Source organism: Podarcis bocagei (genome assembly GCF_964188305.1).
Source record: "Podarcis bocagei genome assembly, chromosome: 5".
In the NCBI taxonomy this organism is placed as follows: Eukaryota; Metazoa; Chordata; class Lepidosauria; order Squamata; family Lacertidae; genus Podarcis; species Podarcis bocagei.
Window position 1 is genome coordinate 87727656 of NC_138129.1, and position 14001 is coordinate 87741656.

General features: G+C 42.9%; 1 protein-coding gene across 1 annotated transcript; it reads right to left on the reverse strand.

The window, feature by feature from the left end:
* Positions 1-1464: 1464 nt before the first annotated feature.
* Positions 1465-10859, reverse strand: RGS1 (regulator of G protein signaling 1). Its single transcript, XM_081194540.1, has 5 exons — positions 10697-10859; positions 9958-10044; positions 6631-6692; positions 4470-4633; positions 1465-2887 (listed from the first exon to the last, which is right to left on the reverse strand). Exons 1-5 carry the CDS (start codon positions 10795-10797, stop codon positions 2702-2704), a joined length of 600 nt encoding a protein of 199 aa, XP_081050666.1. The 5' UTR covers positions 10798-10859; the 3' UTR covers positions 1465-2701.
* Between the last annotated feature and the right edge of the window lie 3142 nt (positions 10860-14001).

The following is a 14001-nucleotide window of genomic DNA, read 5'->3' on the forward strand; positions in this document are numbered from 1 at the left end:
ACCTTGGGCAGTGGAAACCCCCAAAGTGGTGCCCCCATGGGAGCCCCACCCACTCTCCCTCCTCTACCCCTGGTGGAGAAGTCACTCTGATGCCGGCAGAAACAGGCAGCACAGTGGCAGTGCTGGCAGAGGTGGGCGGCATAGCAGCAATGCCTGGGGGTGGATGCAGCAGGGCACATGGTGTGGCAGAGCAGGGCAGTCCTTCCCATTTTGCCCCAAGTAGCAAAACAGGAGACAATGCCCCCCATGGTCACCCACTTGCCACTGCATTCCCCCAGTCACTTTTTTTTAATCTCAAAAAGTCTGATCATCTGCGGAAGTGTGGGGCTGTTGTGCATTCAACTATAACTGCAGCATGTGGTTGAATCCAGCATGTGGTTGAATCCCACCCCCCCAAATAGTGTCTGCCTCCCCACCCCCGTGTGTTTGTGTGTGCAGTGCCTTTAAGATTCACACAAGAAATCAGATCCATGCATCAGAGCTTAAACTGGAACCTGGCGGCCATAAGCCGAAATGAGTCACATTTGGAAAATGGAAAGACTGAAATAACTCTGAGCTTGGAAGTGAAAAAAGCAGAGGGGGAAAACAAGCACCTTATCTGGGGCATGGTGAGATAACAATCAGCAACAGTTGTCTGCTATTTTATGCCCATCATAAATTTCTACGCTTTAGAGTTACAGCTCTTATGGAAATTGTATTCACGATTTCTTAGTGAGTGACTCTGAGCACATTTATGACTCTGGTTGTTGTTGTTGTTTTGACACCGGCAGCCATTGAACTTGAAAAGGTTGAGAGCACACTCTAAACACCCTTTTTGTGCAAATGGGGCCATGGTAAATTACACTCTGCTTTATCCCCAGAGAATTTTACCAAGGCTGTGGGAAGCTAGCCTGCTGTTCAGCTTCACTAGTCACTGTTGCTTTTGATAAATAAGCCCTGCATTGTGTCTGGAGTCCTTAACACGTCAACACCGTGAAATGTAGGGTTTCTTTTTTGGTGATGCTGTTCAGTCTTAACAACTTCAGCATTCTGTTTCAACACAAGCAGATGAGGCCCTTCATAACTTGGGATGCACTAAGCTCAACAACCAACCAACCTCCCCCCCCCCCACTTCAGTGCACTGTTCTTTTCTGCCAGGTACTCAAGTACATGGCCAAGCAGTGTTGGTTTATTTTAAAATCAACCTTTGGGGCTTGTGCCATGTTAAAAAAACCCCAGGAAAACAATAAGAAATGCATTTTTAGCGTGTGTACGTTTGTGCAAAAGTCCCACTCTTTTAAAGTGGGACTCTTGCGTATATGTGCACACTAAAAATACATTTTTAATTGTTTTTCCATTTCTCAGAGTAGATGTTGAAAATGTTGTGCAAACAGCCAGAATACAGTATAAAAGACTGCAGAGCAGCTGCCAACTTCTGGCATCGACAGGGCTAAATTAAAAAGCTCAGAATGTCTCTATCAGCTGATTTATATTGATTTATTGATTTGCTACATTTATTTCTCTCCTTTCCTCCAAAGAGTACACCTTTCTCTTCCCATTTTTAAAAACAAAAACAAATAGTATTTATTTTCCACGTCTTCTCTCCCATGTTATCCTCACCACAACCCTGTGAGGTAGTCTTGTTATATAGTTTTAAATTAGTGGTCACTTGCCATTCATTTACAATAAATTAAATATGACTATCTTATGTTAGCAACTACTAAAATATAATTTATGCTCACTCTAGCTTATATCCACAGGAAATGGGATTCCAATCTATTGGGATTCAAGCAACAACATACAGTGCACTCAATGTCATAAAGCCACAAACATCTTAACGTGCTATATATCTGATGGATTACATTTGGGGCAGCAAAGGCATTTTAAATTTTTTGTTTTGGCAATTAAGGTTTTGCAATTCCAAAACATTTTTGATAGGATTCACCAAAGGACTTCTACCCGAGCAGTGGAGCTTTTCCCTTTCTCTTCCTTCACCTCCCCAAAAAATGGCTCTGGGGTGTCAGGGGAATCCCAGAAAAGCGCTGGGGAGGAGGGGATATTGTTCAAAATCACAAACTGACATGCTTGTGCAGATACACTAGACACGCTTATCTTGGGCTGCTCTCAGATTCTTGTTTTCAGCGCAGATGGCCAGGATAGCACCCAATTCTGCCACATGCTGAAGTCTATGCCTGGGGCTGTTGGTTCCTTTGGGTCTTGTGCACAAAGCATCAAAGAGTTATTTGCATGGGTGTGCATGGACTATGAGAGAGAAAGAGAGAAGGTTTTCATATCAACTCGCAATGCTGCACTGGCAATGCCTTTCAGGGGTGTCAGTTCATACATCTAGCTGCAAGTGATCACTGTTAAGTAATGAGAATTGTGTTAAGTAATGAGAATTGTGTCCTTCCCTTATAATGACATCTGCACCAAGGCTCACTTGCAGTGCCATTCCCAAAGGAGAAAATTCTAACACAGGAAGCAGTCTTTAGTCCAGTGGTGCCAAGGCAAAATGGCTTCTCTTCTTTTCAACCACTTCATCTCAGAGAGAACCACCCAGCCACCTTCATCGCACATGCAAACCAGTCCATGTTTGTGACAGTTCCAACATCTCCTTTGGTCCCCTGTTCCATCTTGTGCGCTGGCATCCAGCCACTCTTAAAAGTGATGTCAACATCAGACAAGATTCAGAGCCCATCCTTGACTCTTGCCAGGTGGATCCTCACTTGAGACTGTTGCAGTCAACCTTATCTAGCAGGTTGCGATAGAATGTGGACTTGAGGAATCGCGGGTAGGAGTCTCGCTCCATCAGTATGTACACATGCCTCTGGGCCTCATCGAAGCTTGAAGGCGTTGGATCTTGAGCCTTCTTGGCGATGTCTTTCCTTGTGTAAAAGTCAATGTTGACCTAAGGGACAGCAAAATTAAACTTCAGTAACATCTGAATGCAGGTTTCATAAATGAAGTAAAAAACATGGTTTATAAATCTGGATAACAGCAACAACTGGGAAAAGATAGACATAATATTTGACAAGGACAGGAAAAACACCACAGACAGAATAATTGCCACACACAGGAAGAAGACGGATATAGTTTGAGTGCTTCATTTGTAGTTTTATAAATCGTTTAATGTGTCAATAGGAATAGAAGTTATTAATATTGCAGTTGTTGTATAAGGGATTATTATGACTGGAATGCATTTAAAATTAATCAGATTTTGGAATGCTGAAATAAAGAAAACCATCAATTCTAGCACGCCAGCGGAGGGGACCTTATCTAAATTATATAATTTGGTATTTGAACAATTGGTATTAGTAATTATATTATGAATTGGTATTGTTATAATGAGGCTATTATCAAATTGTAATCGAAAACTAATAAAAATTATTATCAGAAAAACATGGTTTATAAATGTAAAACCACAACCCTTCCAGTTAATTACTAAACAAATGCCCTCAGGTCATCTTCCCACTTTGTGTTTTCATTCTTACAAAACTTCAGAGCCTCTTTTCACACTTCATACAGCAAGCACATATGCCACATAGAAACAGTAAATGGGAACTTGGTACAGCCCAAGTTCATTGGGTTCTTTCTTGCTACCCTAGGAGGAGTTGAAGCATGTGGTAATATTAGAATATTTTCTGTTGTCTGAAGAAGGTGCAGCAGTCAGGAGAGTGTGGAGCAGACCACTGACTGGGCAAGAAAGGCCCATGTGATTTGCATCTTTCCCTCACCCTGGGGTTCAAAGAATATGCAGACAACATTCAGCCATGGGGTCACCTCACTGAGAAGCAGCTCCCATCGCTGTACAAAAAGGTACAAAAGATGGAGACAGATAGAGGACCTTTGAATCAATTCTCATGGGTTTGATAGATATATTTTATTGACTGTTTTGACATGAAGTTAGCTTTGACTTGTCTTTTATTTTTGAAATCTGCAATGTTTCGTTATCTTGACTTTCATTTTGATATTTGGTGTTAGCAGAGTTGTTTTGCTGTTAGCGGCTTCGATTTTCCCCTGGGGAGCAGTGCTGCCTGGTTTTGCATTGAACAGCACCGTACATTAAAAGATCAATATTTTTCTTTAAAAAAAATAAATGTTAGGAATTTAACAACCATGCTCCCTGGACATCTACTACAAATATTTGGAGAAGTGTGAATTAGGAAGAATTTTGGTTTGCACATTGTTTTAGGAAGTGCAAAAGTAGTTTCAGAAAGGTTCATTTCACATTTTAATATGAGCTTAATTACTTTCCCATCATTACATGGGATATATAGCAACCAAAATAAAACTTGTGGGCATTCACACTGCATATGGGCCAGTCCAAATGCATTGCCTCATGCAGAGTTCCTACTATCTTAAGTTTCAAAGGGTTAGCCGTGAAACTATGAAATAGCCAACCTATAAAATGCACCAGGATGCTTTCAAATAAAACTGCCATAAACATTTAGTCATTTTCTCTTTAAACTTCATCCAAGCTTTAAACTTACTTGCTTTGCAGCATCATTCTGAACAAACTCCTTGTAAATCTTCTCTGCTTTGCCATGTAAACAATCAGCTTGGGTTTTCTTGTAGTCTTCACAAGCTAGCCAAAACTCAATGTTTTCATCACTGAACTCAGATTTTAGAAATTCTCTGAAAGCATCTTGACCACCTGCAATGTACAAAAATACAGATGTGGCTTTAGTCATAATTTTAACACAAGGGGAAGACAAAATAACCAAGAAATTATGCTTTATGGTAGATTGATTAACCTTCTAGCCAGGCTGTGGTGGTGGGGAAACTGTTTCTATTAGGGCATTGCTTTAAACCATGTTGTTACAAAGAAGCCAGGAGTAACAAGTACATTGTTACCTCGGGTTACAGATGCTTCAGGTTACAGACGCTTCAGGTTACAGACTCGACTAACAAAAAAAATAGTACCTTGGGTTAAAAACTTTGCTTCAGGAAGAGAACAGAAATTGTGCGGCGGCGGCAGCAGGAGGCCCCATTAGCTAAAGTGGTACCTCAGATTAAGAACAGTTTCAGGTTAAGAATGGACCTCCAGAACGAATTAAGTTCTTAACCTGTGTTATCACTGTATTTCCTTCCCTTTGGGCCTGAAGCTTGTACAGTGGTACCTCTGGATACGAACGGGATCCATTCTGGAGCCCCGTTCGTATCTAGAAGCAAACGTAACTAGCGACGGCATATCTGCGCGCGTGTTGCTTTTCACCGCTTCTGCGCATGTGCGTGACGTCATTTTGAGCATATGCACATGTCCAAGCGGCGAAACCCGGAAGTAACACTCCCCATTACTTCTGGGTTGCTGCGGAGCACAACTCGAACGCGCTCAACCCGAAGCACATTCAACCCGAGGTATGACTGTATCTACATTGCCACTCGGGCTCATTCCACTTTAAATCCACTCATGTGGGAGCTTAATGTGAAAGGCAAAGAATGGGGGAAAATTGAATGGAGGGGGAATGGAATTCTTAGCTCTGAATTATAATATAGTCTTGTGCTCTGCTGTTCCTTTGTTTTCCTACAGGATATGCTGATCTCCCAAGGAGGGCCAAGAAGTTTGTTTTTATTTGCCAGCAGTGGAGGTGAGGTATGTGCTTTGCTGGAAAAGGTGATATAGGGGTGACCTCTTTGTAAAGAGTAAAGGTGATGAAGGGCTTGGGGCAAGGGAAGGCTGTTAAAAGGGGTTTTGTGTTTGTTTGTGTGTGTATATCTTGCAAAACATGATGTGCAGATGCTGTTTGGTTTGCTATCCTAGATGATGGAACAGATCTGAATGAATGTTGAACGAACTCCAACTCTAATGCTACAGCAACCCAAATGGTTCAAACATGTTTAAGCATTAAATTATATTCGGGTAGCCACTTACTCCTATTATTAACAGGTTTGGGATACCCCAAATGGAAAAACCCATTCATGCATGGGCTCACGTGTGCCCCCCCTTGCAGGGATCAAATTGTTCTTGCACATTGTATACTGGGTGCTAGTGGAATTATTTAATTTTATGTGGCCTTGGACTCAGATCAGATCAGCAGCCCATTGGGCAGGAAGGAAAAAGTTGAGAAGTGGAGGGGGCTGGGAGAAAATGGCAGAGAGAGAGAGAGAGAGAGAGAGAGAGAGAGAGAGAGAGAGGAGAGGAGAGAGGAGAAGAGAGGAGAGATGAAGGATGGTCACCACGCAGACTGGCTCAGGCAAAGGACTCACCGGGTCCCACACTCTCTTCTCACAAGACACCTGCCCTCCCCAAATCTGATCTTCTGGAACAGTATGGAACATGGCTTTTCAAAAAGGTCAGAATTGATATTCAACTCTGGTAGACTGGAGTATATTTCCAGAGTATGTACACACATTAAATATGGATGGGATGGATGGGTATGAAAAATCAGTATCCCAAGGGACATAGGTGAAGTCTGGATCTGCAGATCTTATAGAATGGGATGGAACATATGGAAGAAAGCACTCTTTATTATCTGTGGGGCCCAGGAGATGGAAGGACTTTAAAGTCTCGAATAACAGCACATGGCCACCCCAGAGGATATTACTTAACTGAGTCATATTTTCTGAAAGTGGCAATTCTGCTTTGCTGATCTTCCTTTCAATATTATATACTCACGACACATAAAACTGTTATAATGATAAAATGCTTACACTGGGTTGCCAGAAGCTTTTCTAAGGACTGTGACCACTTTGTAACCTCTTCTGCTGGAAGCCTGAAATTAAAAACAGACATGGTTTTAAGTGCAAGAAACCACATACCTGATGGAGGTCTTGAGGTAGGCCAGTGTTGTTTGTGCTTTTCAGCTTGGAGAGATGGGAGAACTGATCACAACTCCCCAATGTCTTGTCTAGTTTAACCCCAAGTTTCCCTGAAAATTATAGATGTGCCAGCTCTATGGGGTCCTGGTCCACCCCACCCCCCAATAAAATATTGGGGGAGCCAGCTCCCTCCCCATTTCCTGCAAGTTGGTACCTCCCTCCCTTAGGCACCCCAGCTGAGTGCCACCCTCTTTCCCCTGCTTTCGGTGCCATTTCTGAGTGTGTCTGAGCCAGGGCAGCTGAGGAGAGGTAGGTAGGTAGGTAGGTAGGCAGGCAGGTGAGGTGAGCAGGTGGCAAGTGTGGGCAGGCAAGTGGGCAAAAACCTCTTTCGGGTGGGTGGGGGCTGAAAGGCGAGTGGGTGGGGAGTAAGGGAACGCCTGTGCCCAGCTGTGTGTGATGAAGAAAGGTGAGCTCCACAGAAGTGTGAGGAGGGGGGGGGAGTGTGTGCAGAGGCAGTTGGGGGGTGATGGGCCTCCTCAACATTTTGTTCTTCTTGGAACTGAGCCTGTGATCTGTGCTTTACCACCTGAGCTAGGCTTCTTTCCTTATTTACCTAATTCTTTGAGTTTCATAATTGAGTAGGGACTGACATTTGAGACTTTATTTGTTCAAGACCTTCACTTCATACCATTCACTTCATACCATTCTAGTCCCGTATCCATTACTACATCACCCTACTGGCTCAATGAGATCCTGAATCCGGCTACATAATCATGAGTTTGGAAGTTCAGAATGCTAAAAAGCCGATAAGAGAAACCTTTGATTCATTGACAGGATATTGAGTCAATCTATGATAATTCTGTTAGCTATCTTGTCTGACTTCCTTTAAGTCTGGGCTCTGAAACGCTCTGCTGTCTTATCTGCAGAGGTGGGTTTCCACTTTCTGTCTTGTCCAAGGTATGAGCCTTAGATGAATGGATAACCCGCAACTGCTAAGTAGCACATTTAGAGATTTCACACTGTAGGAAAGAACCCACTGCAAAACTGAAATTGGAAGAAGATTCAGAATGAATATATTTTGAACCACGTGATACTCTCAGGATTACTCCTAGGCCACTGGTTGCTCTGCTGGGATTTTAGGTAGTGAAAGAAGAGCCCCTGTTCTGACTGGCCACAGCATCCTTATGGGTCCAGGATAAATAAGTTAGAAGGGGTGTGGGATGAGGTTCCTGTGCTTCTAATAGCTGCATGATGGGCTCTGAAGCAGAGACACAGATGCTTCCCTGGCGCAGAGGGGAAAAAGTGATGGCACTAACTGGAAGATTAGTCTAAAGTTTTGTCCATGGAGTATCTGACTCATTATGGGGGCGGCTTTCTGAGCATATGGTCTCACCCACAGAGCATTTCTAGTTCCTGCCCATCCTCCCTTTGCATCAAAAGATGTAGCTGGCCAGTTCAATGGGGCCAAGTGACAGAGGTACCCTCAGGGAAGGGCTGTGGGGCAGGAGTCAATGGCTGGGTTCAGCAAAATGAGCTGGAGGGCACCCGACACAGAACAGGGCTTCTGTACCACATTTTGAAATACATGCACATTAGCAGTTAAAGAGCTGCTGTGTCAAGGGGCTGGACTGAGGAGGGATGATGGGAGTCGCCCCCCTCTCTCTTGAACCTTCATGAGAACAGGAGGACAGTATAGATTTAGAACAGTGGTTTGCAGAAGGGAATAGTTTAGAGGGCAAAAGCTGGGAAATACTGGAAGAGGAACAGCAGGAAGAAGAGGCACCAGGGGAGAGACTGCTGACGGACTCTGTGTCATAGAATCATAGAATCATAGAATCATAGAATCATAGAGTTGGAAGAGACCACAAGGGCCATCGAGTCCAACCCCCTGCCAAGCAGGAAACACCATCAGAGCACTCCTGACATATGGTTGTCAAGCCTCTGCTTAAAGACCTCCAAAGAAGGAGACTCCACCACACTCCTTGGCAGCAAATTCCACTGTCAAACAGCTCTTACTGTCAGGAAGTTCTTCCTAATGTTTAGGTAGAATCTTCTTTCTTGTAGTTTGGATCCATTGCTCCGTGTCCGCTTCTCTGGAGCAGCAGAAAACAACCTTTCTCCCTCCTCTATGTGACATCCTTTTATATATTTGAACATGGCTATCATATCACCCCTTAACCTCCTCTTCTCCAGGCTAAACATGCCCAGCTCCCTTAGCCGTTCCTCATAAGGCATCGTTTCCAGGCCTTTGACCATTTTGGTTGCCCTCCTCTGGACACGTTCCAGTTTGTCAGTGTCCTTCTTGAATTGTGTTGCCCAGAACTGGACACAGTACTCTAGGTGAGGTCTGACCAGAGCAGAATACAGTGGCACTATTACTTCCCTTGATCTAGATGCTATACTCCTATTGATGCAGCCCAGAATTGCATTGGCTTTTTTAGCTGCCGCGTCACACTGTTGGCTCATGTCAAGTTTATGGTCAACCAAGACTCCTAGATCCTTTTCACATGTACTGCTCTCAAGCCAGGTGTCACCCATCTTGTATTTGGAAAGCATCCCTGACCCCCGCTCTCCCAAGACCAGGTGGGCATTGAGGGTATTAAAACAGAGAGCTCAGAGACAGAAAGCTCAGATTAACTGACGCAGGAGTGATGTCGAATAAAGGGGACATAGAGGGTGGGACTTTACTTGGAGCAACGCCATTATTAGGGAAGGCTGCATTTCTTCGTCATTCTCTGTGAATTATTGAATAAATTGCTTGGTAAGAACTCTTATTGTTTCTCTGACTCTGGGTTGCCCCCATGGGAGGGAGAGATGATCCCCCAAAGCCTGACATGATGCTACATTAGAAATAATAATAATAATAATAATAATAATAATAATAATAATAATAATAATAATTGTACCCCAGCCACTCTGGGAGCAGAGTCTATTTTTTTCCTAACTGCACCACTGCCTAGTTGTGTGTTGCAATATTTCTGTGAGTGCAAGCTGATTTAAACTGCTTGTAATATTGTGTTTTGATTTTGTAAACCTGTGCTGGGGCCTTAGGGTGAAGGATGGGTTAATAATCATAAGAACAGCCAAAGCACATGTGCATTTGAATTCAGATGCATGTGCTCTGCATGCAGACCTGGATCAAGGTGAGAAGCAACCGTCTGTGAAAAGGAGCTACATTATCATATAGTGACTGCATAGCAAATATTACTTAATACTTACATTACATCTTTGGAGGTGGAATATTTGATGTCAGGTGATTCTATGTGTGGCACAATAGACAAAAAGTAGTTCTTCAGTTCCACACCCCTGAAAGTGATGATAAAAATATCCGGTAATTTATTGTGCATAGGGGAAAAAACATGAAGCATATCAATTGCAGGAGGTCAGTAGACTGAAATGTATGTTCTCTGCCTCTCCTGGATTATTTCTTGAGCAATCATGCCCCTCAATATGATGAGATGTTGAGAGAGGGGGCTCCTTTTACATGCATCCATGCACACAAACAGCTGCACATGAAAACCTACTAAAATTCTCACATATCAGTTTGCCTGAATTTAGTCACGGTTATGTGGCTCCCTTGATTTCAGCACAAGGGACTTAAAATGACCACATGCTGAAGCTTTCCACTGAATTTGCAACCTAATCCCATGCATGTTCATGGCTGCAGATAGGTGCTGAATGTTGTAAACCAGTACGTAATTGGCTGCAGGTTTTTCAGTTCATCAGATAAAGGATAAAATCTAGATTAAATGGGGGGGGGATATAGGCTGGTTTTTGGATGACAATTATATCATGTGGGTGCTGTAAAAAAACCCACAACTTGCAAAGGAGCATTGATCCCTCAATAAACATCTGACTGGTAGTACTTTTAAGTAACTAATGCTAATTCCAATTGAACCTTCTCCATAGTTAAATGTTCAGTTTTAAAAATGCATTTCAGAAGTGCTGTTGTACTTACAAAGCCTTGCTCTTTTTTTTTTGATCCTTGCCTTCTCCAACCCCTTGGCTTTTTTCTTTCATTTCGCTTGAACTGGTTTGCCACAGGAACACCCAAGGCATCTTTCTTGGCGTCTGTCTACTGTTGTAGTCCTTAGCAGATTTGAACTCACCAACTGCAGACAGACTTATATATTGACACGTAAGCCGCTTTGAGCAAAAAAATAATAATAATCTGTATGTCATAGGCTGTTACCACAAGCTGAGGAACTTCCTTTTTTCACTCTGAGATGACGTGCACAGTTATTTGTCTGGTTTTGTTTAAGAAGATCTTTCAAAAAGTTTATGATTGTGGTTAAACTGGATGGTAGCAGGTCTCTTTAAGCTGAATGGAGCAGGAGGCAAGAAACATATCACAATATGAGGACTTTTGTAAAAAAGAAAAAGATTATTTAAGATCAGTTGTTGTATGGAGTGTTGTTGTGTTGGAGCAAAGTGAAATCCATTGATTCAAATGCCAGACAACTAAACGTGTAGCTAAACATGTGTTTTCCTCTCTCCCAGTGATATAGATGGGATTTAAATGTACTTGACTTTGGCTGAATTATCAGCCTGAAGAGCAGAAAACCTAGATACGACCCCAGAGAACTTATTCACAGTTACACAGCTGTTATTTATATCAGATTTGCATTTTTTGGGTGCTGCTGGTGGTGGAAGGTCTTGCTTAAAAAAATTGATCATTTGCAATTAGGAATTTCAGAGAATTCTGTTGGAATTCGAAATGGGTGCAGAAATTGCTGCAATTCATATGTTCCTCTGAAGTCAGGAATGGAAACCACACTATTGAATATAAGCAACATTCAATATTGTTGGGGGTTTTTTAGTCTGCAAATGTTATGTAAATAATTACCATTGTTTTTGACCTTTCCCTTCCACTGAAATGCATTGAGATTAATTATATTCGTCTTACCTATAGCAGATAGAGAGATGAGGTTTTAGCGGAATCCAAACAGTAGCAGAACAGAAACAGAGGTGATTGCGATGAATAGAGGATGGGATGGATATCGCTGTCTCCTAACATCTCGCAACTCTACTTCCTCCCTTCTAGCCAGTGCCACAACGATGTCTCTGGAAGAAGCTGAGGACCAACCTATTCTCCATCTATATTAATAATAATAATAATAATAATAATAATAATAATAATAATAATAATAATAATAATAATTTATTATTTATACCCCGCCCATCTGGCTGGGCCTCCCCAGCCACTCTGGGCGGCTTCCAAAAGAATATTAAAATACTATAATACATCAAACATTAAAAGCTTCCCGAAACAGGGCTGCCTTCAGATGTCTTCTAAAAGCCTGGTAGTTGTTGTTCTCTTTGACATCTGGTGGGAGGGTGTTCCACAGGGAAGGCGCCACTACCGAGAAGGCCCTCTGCCTAGTTCCCTGTAACTTGGCTTCTCGCAGTGAGGGAACTGCCAGAAGGCCCTCGATGCTGGACCTCAGTGTCCGGGTAGAACGATGGGGGGGGGGGGAGACGCTCCTTCAGATATACTGGACCAAGGCCGTTTAGGGCTTTAAAGGTCAGCACCAACACTTTGAATTGTGCTCGGAAACGTACTGGGAGCCAATGTAGGTCTTTCAAGACTGGTGTTATGTGGTCTCTGCGGCCGCTCCCAGTCACCAGTCTAGCTGCCGCATTCTGGATTAGTTGTAGTTTCCGGGTCACCTTCAAAGGTAGCCCCACGTAGAGCGCATTGCAGTAATCCAAGCGGGATTGATAAATTGGCTTTCCTCATTTGGATCTAGCATGCACTATTGATGAAAACCTGGTATGGGCAAAGGAGAGGATTGGATGGGAGCAGCACATGCAGAGCTAAGAGAAGGAGGAGTGGCAATTCTAAATTCTAGAGGCCAAGATCTTGATTCCTGCAGGGCCAGAGGTGGGGAGAGAGAGCAATGTTGCTGATGCCTTGTGGATGACCCATCACACACACACACGCCCTCCAAATAAACTTTCAACTGAATTTTTGAAATATCTGTATTATTTTTAAACAATTGTGCAATTGTGTTCTCTCTCTCTCTCTCTCTCTCTCTCTCTCTCTCTCTCTCTCTCTCTATTTCTTGTCACTGTGTTGCTGCAACATTTGCAGTACAGTGGTACCTCGGGTTACATACAATTCAGGTTACAGACGCTTCAGGTTACAGACTCTGCTAACCCAGAAATAGCACCTCGGGTTAAGAACTTTGCTTCAGGATGAGAACAGAAATCGTGCTCTTTCGGCACGGCGGCAGCAGGAGGCCCCATTAGCTAAAGTGGTGTTTCAGGTTAAGAACGGACCTCCGGAATGAATTAAGTACTTAACCCAAAGTACCACTGTACTTATGTTTGGTTGTCATCATTTTGAAATGTGGGCAAGCCTCAAGAAAGCATTTTCTTTGAATTAAGTACTTAACCCGAGGTACCACTGTACTTATGTTTGGTTGTCATCATTTTGAAATGTGGGCAAGCCTCAAGAAAGCATTTTCTTTGAATTAAGTACTTAACCCGAGGTACCACTGTACTTATGTTTGGTTGTCATCATTTTGAAATGTGGGCAAGCCTCAAGAAAGCATTTTCAACACCCTGATGGTTTTTTGGGTCAAGCCTGGCTACACATCACTAGAGAGAGGCATGGTACTTGTTAGTTTACATCATGATCTCTCTACCCATTACTCATCTCTGCACAGCAGGTGTGGTGAACCTTTGGCCCTCCAGGTTGTTGTTGTTGTTGTTGTTGAACTACAACTCCCATCACCTGCGACCATTGGCCATGCTTTCTGGGGCTGATGGGAGTTGTAGTTCAGCAATATCTGCAGCACCAAGAGTTCCCCACACCTGATGTAGAGAAAACAGTTTAGCATGCTTATGCTGGAGCACTACAGTCGTACCTTGGTTCTCGAACATAATGCGTTCCGGGAGTCCGTTCGACTTCCAGAACTGTTCAGAAGCCGCAGAAGCCGCGCCGGATGTTCGGTTTCCAAAAATCATTCCAAAACCGGAACACTCACTTCCAGTTTTCAATCGTTCCAGATCCGAAACATGTGAGTTCCAAGGTGTTTGGCAATCAAGGTGTGACTGTATACCTGGGAGTAAGCGTCACAAAATTAGTGGCACTTATTTCTGAGTAGACATGTACAGGATTGCACAGTCAGCACCAAATTAAAACTATTTGGTTTTCCTTTAAATAAATCAAATAAATGAAGTTCTTTATTCCGTTATTGATCAGGTTGCATTGTTATGCGTGTCTTATGTGTGCTTGTATTTTTTTTTTTGCTTTTT